This window comes from Drosophila kikkawai, chromosome 2L (genome assembly GCF_030179895.1).
Source record: "Drosophila kikkawai strain 14028-0561.14 chromosome 2L, DkikHiC1v2, whole genome shotgun sequence".
In the NCBI taxonomy this organism is placed as follows: domain Eukaryota; kingdom Metazoa; phylum Arthropoda; class Insecta; order Diptera; family Drosophilidae; genus Drosophila; species Drosophila kikkawai.
The window spans coordinates 19,011,505-19,034,122 of record NC_091728.1 but is presented as its reverse complement, the minus strand read 5'-3'; the positions used below and the strand labels follow the sequence as shown (position 1 = coordinate 19,034,122).

Genomic DNA, 22,618 nt, shown 5'->3' with positions numbered 1-22,618 from the left:
CTCAGGCAATCGCACAAGAATATAAATTAATTGGCCCGAGGAGCTGGTAAAGTTTAAACTGCTGTCAGTTTGTCTTATCGGAGGCATCAATATAATTAGCATAAAGTCAATTAGAGGTGAAGTTTGCCCCACGGTTCGAGTGGTTTGGCAAATAAGTTTACATCGATAAATGGCCAATTTAGGTTAAGTGATTTAAGCATATTTGAACAGAGTTAGGCGAATGTAAATATAAATAAAACAAATTCAAGTGAATAAAGCTTCAATACTGGTTTCCGAGATATATACAATTTATTTAGTAAATTAAAAATTATATATTTTATTTCCCATGCTGCAAAATTAACTTCGAATATCACAAAACCTTAAATAAATCGCTAAATTAAAATAGAGCAGCAAATAAAAAGCCCGCAAACACATATAAAAATTACAAAAACTAAAGAAATCACCGATATATACTATTTACATATCAATAAACTTAAGAGGTGGCAGTCCATTATGTTAAAAAACACAAAGCAATTTCATAAAAGCTTTATTTGCCATATGGCTGACATCACAAATCGAAGTAAGTCTCGGGGGTTAGATAAATTATATCATTAAATCTTTTGAACTTCCTTAATCATTTGCATAGCATCTGTGTCTGATGTATTGTCGGCGCTTCTGTTGTCTCCTTTGATTGAATCCAAGGCAATAAAGTATAGATTTAATAGGGAATTACATTGGCTGATCGCCATGACGGTCACAGGTGGCTGTCGAAATTCACGCTCATTCAAAATATCTATAAAATACAATTGTATAGCTTTTGTTTTGCGCTGACACCTCGTGAGTTACGTCGTCACTTTGCAAATAATTAACATAATTTATTAAGCAAAAACAAAAACTATACAGCAATAAGAGCAATAAATTAGTGATTATTTTCCATGGATATTAATGACTTCTGACAGCTTGAACTAAAGTACAAAAAAAAAATCCCGCGCAAATTGATTGTTTAAAGTGTTGTTGCGTAAGCTCTTATAAATTATTTATAACATTTAATATTAATACATTTCAATTTGTCCGAAAACAATTCCGACAAAAATGCCGCCGCCACGTTTCATTTAGTCATAAATTGTCACCAAAATACTCAAACTAAAACGAACAAAAAATAAGCTTAATATATGTGGAAAAGGTTAATCCATACAGTTTCACATAAATATATTTTTGTTGATTTTACGATGCGTGCGATTTCTGTTGACATTAAATATTGTGTTAATTTAATATTCAAATTTTGTTCAGTGAAATGACAAAATCGTGAATACAACGGCAATATAAATATTAGGCTGTATTTTTTATACTCTTTCAAAATAAGAGAAAATATTATTATTGGTTTTTGATTAAAAAACTTTTGAAAATAACATGAAATGTAAGACATAACTAAAAGCTATCTGAAACTCTGCAGTGCCTAAATATGTTCCATGTTTTTCCTACAAAGTATCTAAATATTTCCTTATTTGACACATTTAAATACAACATTTTTTAGACATTTTGTGGCCTATGAATTAGTTAATCAATATACCCTAATTCCCTCAAGCATTTAAGTTTTTAACTCTGAAACCTCATCGACCATTTTTGGATTGAGGGTAAGATATAACGAAAAATGAATAGATGACCGAATTCATTAAAATACTATATTTTAGGAGCGTAATAAAAATGTATAATAAACTTCATTAGTGGACGATGATGCATAAAACAAATTAAAAATGCAGAATGGGAATTTCATTAAGAGAGTGACACTCCCCATTTAAGGTAATACGTGAAATCTGTTAGTTTATACATTTATCTCTGATTCCTGTTTGTAATAACTAACTCTGTGCAATTAATCTCCGACAAAAGAAACTTCATAAGTCTGGGAAAAAGACTCCCAATGTCATGCAAATTGATATGGCAAAAATAAAAAGAACTAATCGCAATTCCAGACTCGGCCAGGGGCGTTTTAGACCAATGATAAAAAGGCCAACACGCACGGCACAAACTAGATCCGACCAGGACTCCTATTCCAACCCAACTCCAATCTCTATATCAATGCGCCAACTGTCATCCCTCCGAGCCAAACGAATGTTGCGAATTAAAAATCGTTGACAGCGCTGTGCCGTTGCCATGGTGGTCACTGTCATGGCCAAGACCGTTTTATTAACATTTTCCAAATGCCAAGAGCCGGCAAAATGGACTGATATGCTGATGACAGAGGCTGTCCACCTAATTGGACTCTGGGCAAGTTAATAATCGAGCTGAAGGGGGTTTCCCTTTGTTCTATTAGGAGTATGGGCAATACTTATGGTTATATTCTATACAATATTGTTCATATTTTATGCAGCTCTGCATAAGAACTCAGAATATTTGAGAGAGTTGCTCTCAGTGATTGCCCACTTCCACAATTTTTCCATTTCCATTCCGGCTCATATTTCGCTTGGCGTTCAATTCAATCGATGAGGTGAGCCGCAGCTTGTCCAGAGCCATCAGCAACCTGGCGGGGCCTCGGCTCCATATGTGGTGTTGGTGGCTTGGGTGTTTTGCACCTTATATCCTGGGACAAAAGCCCGACTGTGCCAACTTGATGCCTCCGCCGCGTCTGTGGGCTCAGCTTACCCTCATACCGAAGCCGCTTTCCTACTTTTCTACCCTGGGCTCTTGGCTCATATTGTTGGTTTGTAACGTTTTTATGATGCCTGGCGGCATGTTAAAATTGAAAAACGCATTTGCGTGATAAATTGCAATATTTAACACACACACACAATCGCTGGCTCACACACAGGAGGCAGCTGTAGCATGTGGTGTCCAGTTGTAATTGCAACAACTGCTGCCCAGGTCTCAGGCGGTGACTCCAGTTGGGGATCTGTGCTGGTGCATGGCGGATAGCTGCTGGGGGATTGGGGCTGGAGCTGGAGCTGGGGCTGGGGCATCGGGCATGAGTTATGGCCACCCGTCATTCTGTAGCTCGTTGTTGAATGTGGCGAAATACGAGCGTATAATGCAAACGCCATTGCATGGGCACATACACACACACAAAACACACCACACGCGTTCGAAGGAAAGCAGTTAACATGTTTCTCCTTTGGCTTTTTCTTGTTTTAAGCCGCCAACAGCCTGCCGGCCAGCCCGACTGCCTGCCTGCCTGACTGCCTGACGATATGAGTTACATGCCGTGCTTAATGGCATAATTTAAAGCTGCAAATTTTGTCATAAATTTTAAAATTGATTACCACGAGAAGGCAGTTTGGTAGTTTCCATGTTGCAGTTACTCAGGCCGCTCTTGCCGTTGTTTTTGCTCGTTAGTCGAGCATTGCATGCCGCCTGATGGCTACATTGGCGGCGGCCAGTGTTAAATTTGTGTTAGCCAAGGCTCTCAAGTGTTGGTAAATAAAAATTGCACACGTCTCGTTTTTTCACCACATTTTTTTTTGTTGTTTTTTGTTTCCCCCGTAATTTTTCTTTCGAGCTAATCACTTACCATAATACAGGAGAGTCATTTAGGGAAGTGGGGGTCCCAGTGGAAGTTGAATGTCGGTGCATAAAAAAATATTTATAAAAAAAAAACTTTTAAAGGCCAAGACTAGTTTTTTTTGTAATATGGCTTAGATGATCCGAACGGAAATTCTTAAAATTTTGTTAAAGAAAAAGAGAGCTTAAAGTAGAAATGGAAAATTCTGTTCTTTCTTATTTAATACTTTAAAATGTTTATATACTAATTTAAACATTTTGGACATTTTTCTACGTTCGAACTTTCCATGTTAGTGCTTAAAATCTAGAATTTGTAGTTACGCCATCGAAAATATCTTATTTATTATTATAATTAAGAAACATACATTTTTAAAGAACTATTTTTTTAGAGCCACTACTACTGGCTCATTTACTATAATTTTTTTAAAATTAAAGATCGACAGGAAGTCACAAAATTAAATAGGCACCTAGCCTATGTAAGCTCTGGGGGCTTCTGCCTATTATTTTCTTAAACATTATCTTGATGAATATAAAAAAAATATATATAAATATAGATATAAGTATATGCACATGCATATATCTAAAATATATGCAAGCATAAAATATTTTGTCTACATGTGGTAAAATGACCCATAAACTTGCATTTATTTTAACATATTTCCATAAAAATAACTTAACTTTATGGCGTCTCGTATAATATAAGGTAACCTGCAAATTTTTATAATTATTTAATTCCTTAGTACGGACAAGTAAACAGTAATTACATAACTTAGTGGTTACCCTCATCTGCGATTGCGTTTTTTTGTTTTCAGCCACAAATTGAAAACAAGTACTAAAATGGAGGTATTAAAACAGGGCGAAAGAGCTGAGTATATGGTGCGACGAATCGATTATGCTACATGCTATAGGCGGTGCATCTTGTGAGTGATATAAATGGCTTCATAAAATTTTGTAACCATAATTTAAGAAGAGAAACGGAGAGTAGTAGTGGTCCGATGCAAGAGTAAATTGTTTTATCAGTGGATTAAAATGAACATGCCCCACACACACCCGTTTCCTTGAATACCCAATAATCAGGAAAGCACAATGTTTTGGGGGGGAGGGGAAGAAAAGAGCCCGCCGGCAGCAAAGTGTGGCCCATTAAGCGATACATTGTAATTAAGGGGAACCAGCCGCGTCGACTACCAGCAGCAGCAGCAGCAGCAGCAGCTGCCAACGGAAATTGTAGATAAGATTGTAAGACAGCGACTAAGTATAAGTGTGCACCGTATGCGAACATAACATGATAACATCATCAATAGCCGGCTATACGCAGCGCCTATGCAATTATTTAAATTATATGCACGGCAACGTTACTGTTCGTTTAAAATGAAATTAGTGTTATGTAGTTTTCTCTCCCCGGTTACACCTTAAAGTCTATAATCAGTCTCCGTCTTCGGGATGCAGCCAACCAACCAAGCACCCAAGCAGCCCGTCCGTCTTCATCATTTGTTATGTTTCTCCACCATTCGGGCCAACACCATCGTCTGCCATCGCTTTGGCTCGGCGGCTCCGCTAATCATTTTTTGATATGGCCGCTAATAACAGATTTCGATGCATGCGGTTTGTCCCACTCGTTTGGAGCATCCATCCATCCAACGATCCATCCATCTGCCACGTTATTGGTTGGGAGATAAGATTTTTATGATTTTCCCTTTTCACTGCCAGTTATAGCCATAATTGATTGGCTGCCCTGCAACTAAATTTCGTTGGGCATGGTGTGAGTGTAAATAAATGGGACGTAATCATGACACAAGAAATGTGTTTTTAGTTATAAAACTTAAATGAATACTACATAAACATAAATGGTGATAGCTGGGAGCTTAGGTCCTCCGACTAAATACATATATACAATAAATGGACCAAAACCAGGTGATATTGCAAACTTCATCGTTTGAGATTAAGTAAGACAGTAAAAGTTAATTTGACGATAATTAAAAAACGGATCGTTTGCGAGCCTTTTTACGATCAATTTTAATATAATTATCACAAAAATATACGGTTTTGAAAATTGTTGAAAAATAGACATAAATGTTATATCGTTTCCAAGCGGATTTACAATACTTTTTCTTCTAAAACTCCTTATTCAAAATATTTTCTATACATTTCCAATCAATTTACAAATGACTTAACTTTCACAACTTGTAGCCCAATTGATCGTGTGTAATCAACTGTAATCATAAACCCAAACTACTATGCACATAATCACTTTGCACCGACGAGACTTTAACTATGGCCAACCTACGTTCCATCATTAAGTCGAACAGACAATTTGTCAAATGAAACAAGAAAATTTGCATAAAAACTAACAAACAACTAACATTAGACACACCAAAAAATTTGCATGTCTGACCGACTGAAGTTGGTCAACGATTCCAGCAAGCTACCAGCAACAAATAACAATTTTCCGCAGGCCAAACTAGCCCCCAGTTTTACAGTTATGGACATATTAATATAATATTTTTATAAAAATATTTCAACGGAAGATTTACAGAGATATTTACAGAAAATACCCCTAGAAACAAAGCTTTACAAATTGCTTAGAAAATTTATAAATATATCCAATTTCCTCGAACAATTTTTTTTACTTATTAAAGTTTATATTACTCTTTTATTTTATTCAAAAATAATAACTGGTGTTCTAAAGTTCTTATCATTAAATAATTTCATGTGAGTGTTCGTTAAATAATATCCCAAAAGGACATTTTTGTGTTATGCCCCTGTATCTTAGTGACAACTTTGATGTGAAGAGCTCTGCTTCCCATTTCTTATAAATTTAACTTAAATTCGGATATGGATATTTTAACAAATTTAAGTTAAGGTAGTATTTTCTTGGCCTTTGCTGTGTCTTTAGGAACTGGTAACACAGAAGCAACCGACCAAGTGCAATTACCAAAAGCGCGCCACAGAGCCAAGCAGAGGCGATCTCAAAGGAGATCGGCCAAAGAGGCAAGCAAGCGTTGGGTTGGCCAGTTTCTGACGTTGTTTTTGTTAGTTTTGTTGTTGAGGCTTTGGCCAAGCAACATGTGCGTTTTTGTCCGCAACGATTAAGTAAAAACAATTTACACGCCTGCCTGCCAGAAAGCCAGGAGACGGCACTGAAGAGGTGGAAACGTGAAAATGAAACCATAGAGATGAGACCAGTGCCAGTGAAGGATGACTGGAAAGATCAGGAAAGTTAGTATGAGTTTTAATAGAAATTTTATAAATAATAACAAATATTCTGAATTTAAAGAATTTTAGAAACGATCATATATGTCATTGTAAATATGTTTATAAACAACGAAATTGGTCTCATTATATGTGGTTGATCCTTCGGAAGCTCAAAGAAATAGTTTGGTAATCCGATGAAACATACGTTCAGTTTCTAGTCAATAATATTATAAAATATAATATAATATAATATTATTCATAAAAGGTAACTAGCAACTTAATTTAAGGTGTCATTTGCATCGCCAAACTTATTATTCAGAGGCCGGGCAGAGGATATTTGCTAACTATGATCTGTTAGTAACTCCCAATTAAAGAAATCAAAGTTTAAATATTTTGTAAAATTAAATATTATAAATTAATTAACTTTAATTAATATTTGTTTATAAGAAACATAATTTGTATATTTTTTTTCTTTGAGGAAATGCAAAAGTTCGTGCTTATCAAGTGTCATATCTAACCCGGATCAGTCCTTGGCTGTAAGTCACGGCGTTAATATGCGTCGGAATGGCTTAGCTGGTTAGCCACGTTACGAGGCTTCACCTTGTCCAGTGCCGATGCTGCTGTTGCTGTTGTCTGCATGTTAGTGCTTCCTTTTTGGCATCGCCAACATGTCAATTATATCGTATCAAATTAATAATTGTACACGTCGCGTTGCGGCGCATCGGCCGTCTTCGCCCCATTCACCCAAATGAAGTTGGCTGTTAAAGGAGCTTTGGCTTGAGGTCCGGGCCGTGAGCTGGGTGCTGGACGGGAGCCAGCCTCTTTGGGTTTGCCTGGTTGCCACTAATCGTGGCAGACAAGCATGCCGAACTATCGGCAAATGCAATATATTTAAAGTTGCCTGTCAATTTTGGAGGCTGTTAAGCGCTGCTAACATGCCATGTTTGTTGAGTATGTGATATCAAATTAAACTTGCGCAGAGCTGCAGTTAACTAAATTTTAATATTACACACTAAAGTGTGGGGTTTAGGGAATTAAATTAAGATAAATTAAAACTTTAGACATGATTGAAATACTTGTTAATTTATATTACTTAAAACTATCAAATTTTATAGGCTAATTTGATGAAGTTTCTTACCTATTCCGAGATTTAAATGGCATAGAAAATTGGAAAATTGCAATTGATTCGAGATAGTCATAGCAATTTAAACATTTAAACAACATCAATAACTTTTAATTAATTTCTTAATTTTTAGCTCGCAAAAGTGATGTCAATAATCGACTATTTTAACCATATTATGGAATTGCACCAGACAAGGCAGCCGAATAAAAAACTGGTTTAGGCATTTTGCAGCGCTGCTGTCGTTCAGCTGCCTGAAACTTAAAAAAAAGGAAAGAAAAATCAAAGCCGAAACGGTAATTATCTTTTGACAGCACTTAAGTTGAATTTGGCAATGACAGTCGAAGCTAAAGATCGGGCCAACGGGACGATAAAAGCGGCGCTTTAGCGCACATGACAGCTGAGGTTAAAACCAGAACGATTAAATTGACAGCGGTGTCAGGGCAGTATTTTGTTTTTCACGCTGTCTTAAAAAAATGTGTTTGGAGCCGAATAAATAATTCTATTAGTGACACACATAATGCCAGGTTTTCAATTAGCCTTTTCAAAATGTATACAAAAGCAAGCCGCACAACAAATTAATTAGAACATTAGTACTTGCTTTTTATTAAATATATTTTTGTTCACAAGATCCCCTGTTTTTTTAATATTATTATTTAGGAAAAGCGTTGCCTAGAAATCGAACATAAAACCAATATTTTTATGTGTAGACAAAAAATTAAAATTAAATTTTAAAGAATATTTAAAAAAGCCACATGTGGAACATATATTTTAAGCTCAGCCCTGTATGAGGTATATATTTAAGGTAGTAACACATTTTACAAAACTCCCTGCTTTTGCTTTTAAATGGAAAATCCATAGGTGATAATAGAATTTAACGTTTCATTTCACACTTTTTTAGTTACATAAAGTTTAAAATGCAAAGAAAATAAACAAAATGCAGGAAATTCTAAAATATATCGTTCTTGCCTCTTAAAGTAATACTGACAGTTAAACGAAAAAAAAAAACACACAGACTTCTTTTTTATGCCTCGCTGGTAGCCAGCACAGATTTAAAGTAATCGCTATCAAGTTTCTTGATGTCTTTCGTAAACTGTGTGACCAGCTGGGTCAAGTCCTCCACATTGATATCCGTATTGTTGCCGGCGGTCGATAGCTGCTCAATGGCCACTTGAATCTTCTCCAGGAGAGCCTTGTCCTCCTTTTTCTGCTTGTCCACATGCTCGTCTTCAAACTCGTTGTACACTTCCTGGGCGTTTTGGACCACATGGTCGGGAAAGCTGGCTAATCGAGCCACCTGAATGCCAAAGCTCTTCTCCATGACCCCTGGTCGCACCTGGTAGAGCAGCGTAAAGTTATCGGAATCCGCAACCGCAGCCATATGGCAATTCTTAACTGTGGCCAGCGACTCTGCCAGCTTGGTAATCTCATGGAAATGTGTGGCAAACAAAGTAAAGCACTTGGTCTCCTTGGCCAAATGCTCGGCAATGGACCAGGCAATGCCACAGCCCTCGTAGGTGGAAGTACCACGGCCCAGTTCATCGATAATCACCAAGGATTTATCTGTGGCAGTCTGCAAAGGGGGAAAAAAAATTGTTAATAAATGAATTTTCTATTTATATTTACCAGTAACTTACCCTAATTATACCAGACGTTTCAATCATCTCAACCATGAATGTGCTGAGACCCTTGATTATATTATCGCTGGCTCCCACTCGGCCTAGAATGGAGTCCACCATGCTTATGGAGGCCATACTGCAGGGCACAAAAGCGCCGACGTGGGCCATTAGGACAGCTGTGCCCACGGAACGAATGTAGGTGCTCTTGCCGCCCATGTTTGGACCCGTTATAATGAACATGTTGCACTTGTCTGAATCAGAAATAAAAATGTATATAATCTTAATATATATCTTTTTAACTTAACCCCAACATACCCTTTTTAAAGTCCACACTGTTGGCTATAAAGCTAACATGCTCTTGCAGCTCCAAGCAGGGATGACGCACATCCTGGAGAACCAACTCGCCTGCGCCTTCATCCAACATCTTTGGTTTCACATAAGGTGTGGGTGCACTGCGTGCGGCGATGGCAAAGCTGACCAAACAATCCAGTTGGGCCAACTCATTGTTCAGCGATGTGAGTGGAGCCGCATATCCAACGGCCACCTGGATGATCTCTTCCACAATAGACAGCTGCTGTTCCTCGTATCGGCTCCTACAACTGGCAAACTCCTCGGCATAGCCCTCCAACTTATCGGAGGTGAAGCGCACGCCGCCCTTAATGACATCCACAATGCGATAGTTTTTGTTTTTGCGCAGCACGGAATCATCCTTCAAGGTGATGCGGAAATGATGGCCCAGTTTTGCCACATTTTCTAGCTTCACCTGCTGCTTGCCATCCAGATCTAGCTCCTCACTACACTTGGTCTGCAAACGCTCCATTTTGGCATACAGCTCCGTCATCGTCTGCTGCAGCTCCATCAATCGATTGTCAAACGAAGCCTTCACCAGGTACTCGCCCCTGTCGATGGCCTCAAAATCAACCACCTGTTCAACCATCTGCTTGAGACCAGTTAGATCCTCCAGGAAGCTTTTAAAGGGGGCACAGATCACACTCTCTACAGTGGAGTTTTCCAGGTCGAGCAAGAGTTTTAAGATCTTAGGCGTTCGCAAAATAACCTGGTAGATGCGGAACAGATCCTGAAGCGTTGCCTTGCGTCGCATCAGCTTTTTGGTCAGCATCAAAATATCCGGAATGCGCTTCAGATAGTCCAGGCTAAGCGTCTCCAACGTGTCCGGTGATTCCAGTAGACAAGCCACTATATTGTGGCGATCGTTGAGGATCTCCCGGTTGCGCAGCGGCTGCTTCACCCACTGGCCCATCAAGCGATGTCCTTGGGGCGTGCGGCAATGGTCAAGTACGCCGAGAATGCTCTGCCAGCGATATGAGGGCATGGATGGATGTGTGCCCGGCTTGGGCATAATGTTCAGCGCTGCCACGGCAGCAGAGTCCAAGTGGACGAAACTGTAATTAAATGGAAAGTCATAATTTATACATGTTCTTAGATTTGAGCATTGCAGGGGTACCCACCGCTTGAGATCGAGTTTCTTGATCTCATAGTGCCCCAGGTTGCCGGCATCGTTGACCAGATCCAGGTACTTAATGGCCGTCTTCAGGGCATCCGAGGCCAATTGCAACTGAAGTTCCTTCAGTCCCGAGGCGTCCTCCTGCTGACCCTTGGCGAAGCGCAAAAGTCGGTTCAAGTCCTGCAACAAATCGTTGGCGCTACTCTTCTTAGGCACCGTGATCATAACGCCACTCCGCTCCAACAGGGTCTTCACAGCGGCGTATTCACCCTCCAAGCTGGGCAGCAGACATTCCTTTGGTCCCAGCAGCACCACAGTGGCCTCCAGCTCCGTGAAGAAGTCATCGTCCAGGAACTCGAGCAGCTGAAACTTGCAATCGTTCTGCTCCACGCTGGCCACGCCTACCCGTCGCTGGGCACCGCCCTCCAGCTTGACGAGCAAAGAGATGATGCTATTGCCCACCAGCACCTCCTTGTTGGCAAACAGTATGTCCTCAAACTGCAACAGGTTGCCCGGCGAGCCGCGATATTCTATCTCCCAGTCGCTGGACTTTTTCACGTAGACCTCGACGCGCAGATTCCGCACCAGAAGCAGCTCACGCACAGCCACCTCGAAGTTGTTCTTGGACATGGACACGAACTGGAGCGTTTCCTTCTTATCGTCCGGCAGCAGGACGCCAATGAAGGCCGTCGATTTGTACACAATCTTGGCCACCAGCTCGCAGTCATCGCTGCCGTGGACCGTGTAGGAGTCGGAGTGGTCAAAGAAACGCACTGTGGTGCTGGGTTTCTGGAAGGGATGCGATGCATTTAAGCCGGGTATTAAAGGAGTCGCTTACTTACCTCGCCAAGCCTGGCATGGAACTTGATGAAATTGCGACGCGCATTTATATCTACAAAACAGACGTTTCTCTTGGTTTATTTATAATAATATTAGGATATAATTAACTTACCCATGTTGAGCCTCGGCTCCTGCCGACTGTCAGTTGCTTTGGCCTGCATGGTTAGTTGGTTTTGCTATTTCTTTTTATAAAAATCACACAATTTGGCGCCTGTTTTTGCCACAAACTTAGTGTGGCTGTTATAGGTGCTCTGTAAAATACCATTCTCCTTAAAATATACTAGATATACCAAGTACTCTATGGAATTCATTAAAATACTATAAAACACTTTTAATACTATAAAAAACCGTTAAAACCGTTTAAAATCGCATCAACTTTTGTCGCTGCTGCGTCTTTTGACACAAACATTTATATTATAACAAACACACATCAGAAATTACACTTTGTTACTTTATTAATATAGTTCATGCAAAAAATACTGGCTATTTAAACATAATACGCTGTGCACCTAAAAAGTTATCAGTCTAATATTGCAACATGCTCGCAGGGCAGTCCTCCTCCAGTCACAGAGCCTTGTCCGCTTTGTTCGATTTATCCGCCTTCTCCTCGCCCGTCTTCTTGAGCTGCACAATGTCCCAGGCACCACCAGATCCACTGGACTTGGAGCACAGATCCAGGCTGATGAGGGCGCCCACTGCCGGAGCCGCGGCCCTGAGACAGGTGCCCTTGGCCATGTTGTAGACGGGACTGTTGGAGTTGCGGGTGTGCCTCCACTGCTGATCCCCGAGCATCTCGTGGCACTTGTTGACCGTTACTTGGGCGTCGCCCGAGGCCTCCAGGCAGAGCAGCTTGTCCAGCACGATTTCAGCCTTCTCCGTCTCGTACCACAACTGGTTGGGGGTTCTCCGGCAGGGCTGGAGCTGCAGGGAGCTGCCCTTCTTCCAGAAGCCCTTCACCTTGGGTGCCACCACGGCGGCGCAGAGTTCCGTTTCTGCCAGACGCATCTGGTAGGAGTCGACGTAGTTGCGCTTCCGCGAGTGCCATGGCTGAAAGACAGGCGCTGGCGCCGACTTCTTCGCTGATTCCTCGCCTGGCACATGCAGCTCAGGGTAGACGTTTTTCAAGTACCAAGCAAAGTCGTGGCATTGCAGACGCTTTCGCAGATTTACACGGTCGCTTATGTCCCCGTAATCAAAGTCCTTGGGCACCTTTTCGTGCTTGATGTAGTACTCCTTGTACTGATCCATCCAGACGTGCGAGAGGCGAAGCGAGTTCTTCAGCATGGTGTTGGCCCCATCGGGTGAGGTGTACGGACGGCGTTTCCGGAATATGTGACCCACGCGGGAGCAGGGAACGATCTTGATGGCGCCGCCACACTGCCAGGCCCGGAAGGAGATCTCGATGTTCTCGCCACCCCAGATGTCCATGGCCATGTCGTACTCGCCGAGGTGCTGGAAGTATTTCCTGTTCACCGCAAACAGACCACCGGCCATGGTGGGCGATCGAAAGGGACCGCGAAAGTCCTCCGGTACCTTAAGGGTGCCCTCCGGCAGGTTCTCCCACCGGAAGTGCAGACCCCAGTTGAATCCTCCCCGGACCAGGGGACTGGGCGTGTACTCAAAGGTGTCCGCATTGATCAGGTCGATGACTGGGACGGCCAGCGTAGCATTCTCCGCCTGAATGAGGCGCAGCAGCGGCTCCAGCCACTGCTGGTTCACCTCGATGTGCGAGTCCAGGAAAACGAGGACATCCCCGACAGCCTCTCGGGCTCCGATTACCCGAGAGCGGATGAGACCCTCGCGTTGCTCATTCTTGATGTATCGCAGGTTGTCGTACTTCAAGCGGGCACGCAGATCTCCATGCAAATGGAACTCCAACTCTGGAAGATCGCTGTGATCGTCCACCAGGATAATCTCCCTCAAGAGGTGGCTGGGCGTGCGCTCCAGAACAGTCTTGATGGACCGCATCAGAGTCATTTTGTGCTCGTTGTAAAAGCACATGACCACCGAGGCCTGCGGCAGTTGCTCCGTCTCAGAAGTCTCCTCTCTTTGGCACACCTTGTGGCGGGTGTCGGGAATCTCCCGATAGAGCCCAATGTTATTCGAAACCAGAGCGTTGAAGGCGTGGTGCTTGTAGCCAATGTCCCGGATATACTTGTCCTGCTTGTTGCGCACCACTCCCAACAGCTCCAGTTGCTCGGGCTCACTCTCCCCCGGGCCAGCCTTGGGCGCCGAGGAGTTCTGGGCGGCGATTGGCGTACATCTGGTCGTGACCCTGGCCGAGTAGCTCAGTTCCGCCCGTGGGGTGGCGTTTCGGTCAATCCGCCAGCCCGCAGATTGGATGGATCTCCCCAGGATGTGCGAGTAAAAGAGGAGCGCCAGCAGCCAGACGACGGCCACCAGCAGCGTGCCCAGGCCGCAGGACTTGCACAGGAGGCGCTTGATTTGCATCATGGGTCCGAGATTCGCTTACGTTGCGCTTTTAGTCGCTATTTCGTCACTTTCATGGTGGGTGAATAAATTAGTTTCAATTTGCATACCGCGTTGTCGGGCGAATGGTCGTGGTATGCAGGCCAGCTGTGTCCGCGTTGTCGGGCGAATGGCCAGCTGTGTCCGCGGTGCCGGGGCGAATGGCCAGATGTGTCCGCGTTACCGGGCGAATGGCATGCATACCACGGCCATTCGCCCGGCAGCGCGGACATTCACACCCAGCCGACTGGCACACTGGAAAACGGTACACTGCGCGAATTGGAAAAAATAAGAACGAGTGAATTGAATTCAAATAGGGAAATTGAACCTGTTGGATTTAAAATATGGTCTTCATAAGTGATTAAAACAAGTAAAAATTAAAAAAAATTAGATAAATAAATTTAAATATTTAACCAACAGCAACAGCAATTCATTAAATTATTATTATGGGTTTATTGTTTCACATAAAACCTATTACAATTAAGATAATAATTTGGTTGAAGATCAGGTTAATTACAGGTATAAAGTCAATTTAATATAAAACAAGACAATAACTATTAGAATATCGAATAACATTTTTCACCTAGTTATCTAGGTTACCAATTTTAACGCATTTTATGAAATATTTGCTTTATTTTTTAATATCTGTTTGTGAAGCTGGTTTTACTCTTTTTTTTTTTAATTAATAATATAAAAATAAGACAATTAAAAAAAATATTTCACACCTATTATTTTGTTTACATATGTATCTTCGCAAAAAGAAATAAGAAAGAATATAATTTAAGTTACGAAATATTAAACATTTTTTTATAAATGTACTCCCCCTGCAGAAGGCGTAAAACGTGTAGTATAGATATAGTTAGTTTCCATTCTTCGTTCAGATGTTTGTAGTTACCGGTTCTTAAATAAAAACATGCACATATATTGGTAGGGTCTTTATAAATACCGGTTTTATTTATTTCCTATTGCATTATGCCATTAATACATTGTTTATATTCATATAACATTGATCGGTTTCTCGCCTTCTCGCACGCGTCTACAACAAATACTCAACAAAAATATTTATAATTAATAAAAGGAGAGTCAAATATTCATTTATATATAAGTATATATTTATATGCATATATGTATATATATATATACAGAGATATAACTAACAGAATCCGCGATCTGCCGAATGTTAAGTTTGGGTCAAGTGAGTTGGGGGCGAATATAGCGATAAACTTTTCGAAATTTCATAGTCAAGACTTTGGTGGCTCTTTTAACGATGCGTAAAAAATAATCGCGATAACCAACAAACATTCTCAATTTTCTAATATTTATGCTTACTCGTTAATAGAAATGTTGAAGTTGTTTGGTTTTTGTGTATTTTCTTATTATCGGGGAGGGCTTTTTATATTTTGGTTTTAGTTTTTGCTGTTTGCTCGCTCACACACTTTTTATGCTTAATCGAATCATTCAACTACATACATTGGTTTTTGCTTTTGGGCCAGTAAATTACGAGTCGGCTAAAAAATAAAAATAGATCTCTATATCTAGGGCTGTTTTGTAAGGGTAAAGGTGCATCGCATCCATTTAGCACGAGCACTGATCCTTGACACCCGTGGCCTCGCTGCTCAGCGAAGTCCGTGACGGCTGCGAAGGTCGGTGCTGCACTCCGGACTCGGAGGCATTTAGATCGAGTCGTCCCTCCTGGATGTTCTGATAGATCTTTCTTGCTGTCTCAAGAAATGCCTCCTCCACGTTCTGGCCACTGTTAAGGATAAGTTATGATTAAAAAATTACGTTAAATAGTTTTTCAAATGTAGGTTAAAAGTGCTTGGGTTGCGTCAAATTTCAAACATTCTTGGAAAAGTTATTATACGTTAACTCCGTTATCAAAATGTTGCAATACTAATTGAGGGAAGTGCTGTAATCTTTACTCACGTCATTGCACTCGCTTCGAGAAACATCAGACCGTTCTCGTCGGCAAACTCCTTGGCCTCCTCGTAGGTAACCTCGCGAGTGCTTTCCAAATCCGACTTGTTACCAATGAGAAAGATCACAGTGCTGGGGTTGGTGAGATTGCGCGTGTCGGTGAGCCAGCTGCTCAGGTGATTGTACGTCGATCTGGATTGGTTAACAAGAATACCATTTAGAGTTTCAAGGTATATGTGAAGTTTTATAGTGCCTACCGTCTGGTGATGTCATAGACCATGAGGGCACCGGCTGCTCCTCTGTAATATGACCGTGTGACGGCGCGGAATCTTTCCTGGCCCGCCGTGTCCCATATCTGTAGCTTGATCTTCTTGTCGTCTACCTCGATGATGCGTGTGCCAAACTCCACGCCGATCGTGTGCGGGCAGTTTGCCATGACTTTTGAAGAAGAGAAAAGGCAAGTTAATGTAAATGCCTCCACGGCAGATGGACATGCTCACATTTCTTTTCGGTGAACTGGTGCAGCAGGCAGGACTTTCCCACGCCCATGTCACCAATGATGATGTATTTGAAGATATAGTTGTAGTTGTACGGCGCAGCAGTCATGTTGGGACCTTTAAAAACAAACGAAACTGATTACTGAATTGCAAAATGCAGAATTCCACTCAATCCACATTTTTCTATAAGGTAGTCGATGCGTTCGTGCATCTTGTTCACCACACTCCACACTTTGCTCATCTTGACTTTAGGCTCAGATCCTTCGCCAGTACGAACTCCGACCCAAGCAAGTGGTTTCCTATAACTATATGCCTCAGGTGCGAACCCACACGGCGCTGCTCGCTTATCAACAAACTGCGGCGCTGCATTAATTTGTTCTGCGACGGCTACACAACATTTTGTTCCCCCTTTCTTTGAGTTGCCCCCGATATTTCGTTTTTTAAGGCATGCTTGTATTTGAACAGCCGACCGGGTTTGTTTATTTGCTCACACAACTCACAAAAGAGAGCCAACTTGAGCTTCAAAAGTGGCTGTAAAAACCCTCCAGGCTGGAACTTCCATACGCCACTTGATTTTGAGTCTTTCAGAGTGTCAGTATCGTCTTGAAGCCTTTGATATATCGGCCCGCATTCGGGGAGACCTCAAGTGAGCACTTCAATAAAGTCAAAGCGAATTATTCTCAAGGCCGTCGTGGCGTAGTTGTGGGAACTAAATAAGTCAGTGCGAACGGGCTCTCAGATATTGCATTTAAATAAACTCCTTCAAAGTATTTATTCATTCATAATATTAACTTCTAGTGTCTTGCATAAAAAAGCGCTAATATTTATTTATTTATTTATCTTAAGCTAACAAGTAGTTCTAATATATTTTTGGGAGATTAATAAAACTTCCCTTTAAGTTTAATTTTTATAATTTTATTATATAAACAAAACTTCTTTCACTTAGGAGTTCTGGAGGAGTATGTTAAAAAAGTAACATTATATTTTGTGACCTAATTAACATAATTGAAAGCTTTTAAGGAAAAATGCCATCGATTTTAAATTGAAAGTAATTTTTGTGGCACTCCTGTATTGTTTTTATGTTAATTTTAAATTAATTAATCTCTCTCTTTATTCCCTAAATCATTTCAAGGCAAGGTAATTATCAATTTTAAATATACAGACTTCCCGGCACCCTACTGGTCTCGGTCTCTACTCTTATCAGTCAAGCGCCAAAGGCCACACATCATTGCAGTAATCATTGGAGGCGGAATCTTTGAGTAATACATACATATGTACATACAATTATTTATAAATTGCGCTGAATGGAGTGGAAGTGTAATTCATTGCGTTATAATAACACAAACGCACCCTGGGCGAAAAAAAAATATTTAAGGGGTGTACACAACAATGGAATGGGGCAGTACAACAACAAAAACAACTAGAGCAAAAACATCTCGAGAGAGAGAGAGTATGTACACTTTCAAAGCAAGGGAAAGTTTGGTGGGGCTGCAGAGTGTCGCCCTTGCACATAGTCTTCCGTTTCGTATAATTTAATCATAAGCGCAGCGCCTTTAATTGGCTTAGACGCAGCAGCAAACGGCGAATATTACTCACCGTTTTGGTTCCTCGGGGAGTGGAGCGGAAGGAATGGAATGTAGGGCTGTTACGAAGAGCGGGGGTGTGTGTGGTGGCTTTGTGTGTGTGTTTATTGTTGTTTGACGAGGGGCGGGCCTGCAAAAAGCTTGAAATCTGGATAGCAGCAACGTAATCCTGTGCAGTCACACGCACTGGAGTTGTGGAAGGACACCAACAAGACAGTTTTTTTGCAATTATTTGTAATTGGCAAAAAATTGCGACTTTGTTGATATTTCTCAGAGATGAAAACACATCGATGGTTCTATCGATTCAACCAATGTTTTTTTTAACTGCATCGATATATCGATATTTTCACTTGAAGAGATTTTATAGCTATTTTTCAAGCAAAAAATTAATTATGCCCCGTGGAATTTAATATATGTTTAAATGAAAAAAACTTACAAGGGAAATTGAAATTACAAAATTATAATTTAAAATCATCTTTAAAATGCTAAATTGGAAAACTATCTGTAGAGATTCATTCATATAGTTTTAACGCGGATGGACTAGTTTGCGAAGAAACCGACAGGTGGGCCGGGGCTAGATCGAATCGGCTTTAGATTCTATATAGGGTCGTAAATGAATCCTACACTGTGTTGCAATCTTCTAATTAAAATTATAATACCCTGTAAAGGTATAAATATGGCTAATTAATTTTAGCCACAAAATGGCTAAAGAGGCCGCTCTGGAAAACTATCGGTATGGTGCCTGCACTGTCTTTGTAAACAAACAGCTGTGAATCAGTGTGACCAGATCTTTTTACTCTAGGCGCACGTGCGCTGTTCGTTTTTGTTTATGCTGTAATATTTAACTTATTGCGGCCAAGATGTTTGTTAACGAGGTCAACGATGTGAAGATCTACAACCTGAGCGCCGGCAAGTCGGTGCCGGATGTGAGTAACAGCAGCCAGAGTCGTCCTGTAACGCCCTTTAACCAAGATAAATTTCCCCTCCAGTGGCTCACTGACCGACGAAAGCGGTCGCAGCTGAAGAAAAAGGTGGACTCGCGGCGCCAGATCGAGCTGATACAGGACTTTGATATGCCCGGCGTATGCACTAGCATCCGCATGAGCCCCGACCATCAGTACATCCTGGCCACGGGCACGTACAAGCCGCGCGTCAAGTGCTTCGAGGTTTCTAATCTGTCCATCAAGTTTGAGCGCTGCTTCGACTCCGAGGTGACCACGTTTGAGGTGATAAGCGACGACTACAGCAAGATGGTCTTCCTGCAGTGCGATCGCTACGTGGAAATACACGCCGCCCACGGTCGCCACTACAGACTGAGGATACCGCGCTTCGGGCGCGACATGAAGTACCACAAGCCCAGCTGCGACATGTTCATCGTGGGAGTGGGCAGGGTAAATATAGACTCAAACGATGTAAAGGAGATCAAACACTAAACAATTCAACTTTCAGGATATTTACCGGCTTAATTTGGAGAGGGGACAGTTCCTTCAGCCTTTCGAAACGGACGCCAGCTGCCTAAACGCTTGCGATGTGAACCCAGAGCATCATCTTCTGGTGGCCGGCACCAAGGAGGGCACAGTGGAAGCCTGGGATCCCCGAACTAAGCAACGCTGTTCCACGCTAGATGTCGCCATGAAGCTGCCTGGCGTAAAGGACTTTCCCTCGGTCACAGCTCTGAAATTCCGTAATGGTCTGCATATGGGCGTGGGTACAGCCTCGGGTCATGTTCTGATCTACGACATCCGTGCCAAGCAGCCGCTGCTGGTGAAGAATCATCTAAATCGACTGCCCATCAAGCGACTGGCTTTTAATCCTTCCCAAAATGCCGTCTATAGCTTGGACGAGGCCACGTTGAAGCTGTGGGATGAGCAGACGGGCAAGCAGATTGCCTACGTTGAGTCCACGACATCCTTCAACGATTTCTGCACCATCCCCGACACGGGCATGTTCTTCTTGGCCCAGGAGGACGTGAATATGCTGACGTACTACGTGCCAGCCATGGGCCCAGCACCGCGCTGGTGCTCCTTCCTTGATAATCTCACCGAGGAGATCGAGTCGGAGGTGGTGGAGAATGTCTACGATGACTACCAGTTCGTTACGGCTAAGGAGCTGGCAGAACTGGGAATGGAACATCTTGTTGGCAGCAATCTGCTGAAGGGTTACATGCACGGATACTTTATGGACGCTCGGTTATACAACAAAGCCAAGGCAGTGGTGGAACCCTTTGCCTTCGATCGTTTCCGCAAGGACAAGATCCGGCAGGAGATCGAGAGTGAGCGAAAGTCGCGGCTACAAATTGAGTCCAAGCTGCCCAAGGTCAACAAGGAATTGGCCCTCAAAATCATGGACGAACAAGCGAATCCCTCCAACAGTGCCAAGCAACGCAATGTTCCCAATCTTCTGGAGGATACCCGTTTCAAGGCCATGTTCGAGAACGCTGACTTTGCAGTTAATAAAGAGGCTGAGGAGTATCGTCTCCTGGCTCCGGTTCTCAATCGTCTCGATAAATCCAAGGCCAAGGAGCTGAAGAAACGTGTGGAGGTGGCCCGCGTGGCCGAGTTGCATGCTGACGAGGCCCAGCCGAGAGAAGAAAGCGACAATGATGAGGATCTGTTTGGCTTCGAGAAGAGCGACGGCGAGAAGAGCGAGGACAGTGCTGACGATGCCTCCTCCGACGATGACGACAGAAGGGAGTACGTGAAGGAAATGAAGCAGGCCTACAAGCAGGTAAAGCGAACTCGCGACGAAGAAGAAGACGAGGAGTTGGAAGAGAATGGAGACCATAAGCAACATGAAGAGACGCCAGGAAGTGGAACAAGACCTCTGACCAATGGACACAGTAGGGCTCCTCCTCCAACAAATGGCACGATCAACCGCTTCACCATGACGGCCCTGGACAAGCATCAAAGCGGCAGTGCGATGCAGCAGCGCATCAAGCAGGCCAGCCTTCAGGATCGTGTACGCGTAATGTCTCAGCTGGAGGGGCAGGTGACCAATGTGGGAAGGTCACTTGGCAATCGTCAAATGACATTCGAGGTGAATAAGCAAAAGAAGTCACAGTTCCATGCCAAAAAACGCGAGGCAGCACTGAAAAAACATCGCGAAGAGCGGAGGAGCATCGTTAGACCCATCAAATCCCTTCGTCTGAAGAAGGTAAACTTTAAGTAGCACCCAAACAAATATTGCAATAGTCTCGTGTACATAAAATCATAAATGTTAAATTATTTTATTTGTTATTCGTGGAAAGATTAAGGGGTTTGGAAATGTTCTCGCCTCACTCTGTTGAACAGGTAAAGTCCGAATGGAAGCCGCTTTCCCCACCATCGCTAAACTCCAATTCTCCATTTTCATCTGGGGGTAAATGCAAATCTTGCTCAGCGTTCTCAAGGGTTACTGGTGAATGTTGATTGAAATGAAATGATTATGTTGTATGCTGGGTAACTTACTATCCTTTGCCTCGGGCAGGTTCTCCACCAAGTAAAGAAGAGCTTCAGTAACCGGACCAGTCGCCGGCTTGGGCATCTTTTCAAATTGCAAACTAAAGAATTGCTCTGCATTGGTCAGCTCCAGAAAATTTTCAGGCTTTCCCGTCTGTGTGCAGGCCAACAAGGCTGACTGCTCTGCTCCCATTTTCCGAAATGACTGCCACGTGTCACAGCCAAATTATTATTTGACATTTTAGAAAGATTTAAGATTCCGATATATCGTATATATTTTTTTGATTCGGTTATATTAAATTCGAGCTTCAAATAAATAGTAAATAAGTTTTAAGGAATAGAGTTATTCAAGTTTTTTAACGCGAATTTTAAAGTCATGCTAACCAAATAAGAAATCAATTTAAAAGGCAGTCAAAAGTATGCTAAGAAACTCTTTAAACCTAAACACATTCACTTACAATATTTCGTAGCATACCATTAAAAACTTTTCTGATAGATTTCAAATCCATTGCTATTTACGTGGAATAAAAAGTACAAAGGTATGCGATCAACACTAACAAATCGTCTTATGATTCAGGAAACTATTAAAGCTACCAGTAAAGGTCGACCATAACAAGTGTTTCTAAATTTACAGTATTGCATTGAGACATCGTTGAATTGAGACATCGAATATTTAAAATTAATTTAAATCAATTACATAAAACACCAATATATAATGAATTAGAGTCCTTAAATAGGGCAGTGCATAATTTAAAATGTAAAGAAATTTAGGAGAATTTTCCTATCAACAAATAGCCTTCTAGTTTAATCAATATAACGCTTTATATCGTATACCTAAATACATATAGATATGTAAGCAACCGAAATCGATCTGTAACCCAATTCTTTCATTGAAGAGCTGACTTTTATTAGCAAAATATAATTTCCAAGCAACTTTATTTATTTAGTAAATTCAAATTCTAATTGACCTGCCATTTCGAATCTAGTTCGAAGTAAACACTTAGTCAC

The 22,618-nt window shown here is 41.9% G+C and overlaps 5 protein-coding genes across 8 annotated transcripts; 1 reads left to right on the top strand and 4 right to left on the bottom strand.

The window, feature by feature from the left end:
- Positions 1-8,550: 8,550 nt before the first annotated feature.
- Positions 8,551-11,954, bottom strand: spel1 (DNA mismatch repair protein spel1). Its single transcript, XM_017170764.3, has 6 exons — positions 11,820-11,954; positions 11,710-11,759; positions 10,872-11,656; positions 9,718-10,805; positions 9,421-9,653; positions 8,551-9,356 (listed from the first exon to the last, which is right to left on the bottom strand). The coding sequence occupies exons 1-6, from the start codon at positions 11,866-11,868 to the stop codon at positions 8,808-8,810; spliced, it is 2,754 nt and encodes a 917-aa protein (XP_017026253.1). The 5' UTR covers positions 11,869-11,954; the 3' UTR covers positions 8,551-8,807.
- A 200-nt stretch (positions 11,955-12,154) lies between these two features.
- Pgant35A (polypeptide N-acetylgalactosaminyltransferase 35A) lies at positions 12,155-14,265 on the bottom strand. Its single transcript, XM_017170774.3, has one exon. It carries the CDS (start codon positions 14,159-14,161, stop codon positions 12,272-12,274), a length of 1,890 nt encoding a protein of 629 aa, XP_017026263.1. The 5' UTR covers positions 14,162-14,265; the 3' UTR covers positions 12,155-12,271.
- Positions 14,266-15,098: 833 nt separating this feature from the next.
- Rab14 (RAS oncogene family member Rab14) lies at positions 15,099-18,447 on the bottom strand. Of its 2 annotated transcripts, none has more exons than XM_017170776.3 (5): positions 18,187-18,447; positions 16,594-16,707; positions 16,351-16,531; positions 16,103-16,285; positions 15,099-15,929 (listed from the first exon to the last, which is right to left on the bottom strand). In XM_017170776.3, the coding sequence occupies exons 2-5, from the start codon at positions 16,697-16,699 to the stop codon at positions 15,752-15,754; spliced, it is 648 nt and encodes a 215-aa protein (XP_017026265.1). In that variant the 5' UTR covers positions 16,700-16,707; positions 18,187-18,447; the 3' UTR covers positions 15,099-15,751. The 2 variants fall into 2 exon arrangements, with proteins under 2 accessions (XP_017026265.1, XP_017026264.1); XM_017170775.3 differs by lacking the exon at positions 18,187-18,447 and adding an exon at positions 16,768-17,063.
- A 494-nt stretch (positions 18,448-18,941) lies between these two features.
- On the top strand, positions 18,942-21,394 carry l(2)34Fd (lethal (2) 34Fd). Its single transcript, XM_017170751.3, has 3 exons — positions 18,942-19,099; positions 19,163-19,564; positions 19,623-21,394. The coding sequence occupies exons 1-3, from the start codon at positions 19,034-19,036 to the stop codon at positions 21,339-21,341; spliced, it is 2,187 nt and encodes a 728-aa protein (XP_017026240.1). The 5' UTR covers positions 18,942-19,033; the 3' UTR covers positions 21,342-21,394.
- LOC108077438 (uncharacterized) lies at positions 21,372-21,825 on the bottom strand. 3 transcript variants are annotated; one of them, XM_017170757.3, is made up of 2 exons: positions 21,620-21,825; positions 21,372-21,566 (listed from the first exon to the last, which is right to left on the bottom strand). In XM_017170757.3, exons 1-2 carry the CDS (start codon positions 21,801-21,803, stop codon positions 21,448-21,450), a joined length of 303 nt encoding a protein of 100 aa, XP_017026246.1. In that variant the 5' UTR covers positions 21,804-21,825; the 3' UTR covers positions 21,372-21,447. The 3 variants fall into 3 exon arrangements, with proteins under 3 accessions (XP_017026246.1, XP_070141054.1, XP_070141056.1); XM_070284953.1 differs by having other exon boundaries at positions 21,372-21,542; XM_070284955.1 differs by having other exon boundaries at positions 21,372-21,524.
- Between the last annotated feature and the right edge of the window lie 793 nt (positions 21,826-22,618).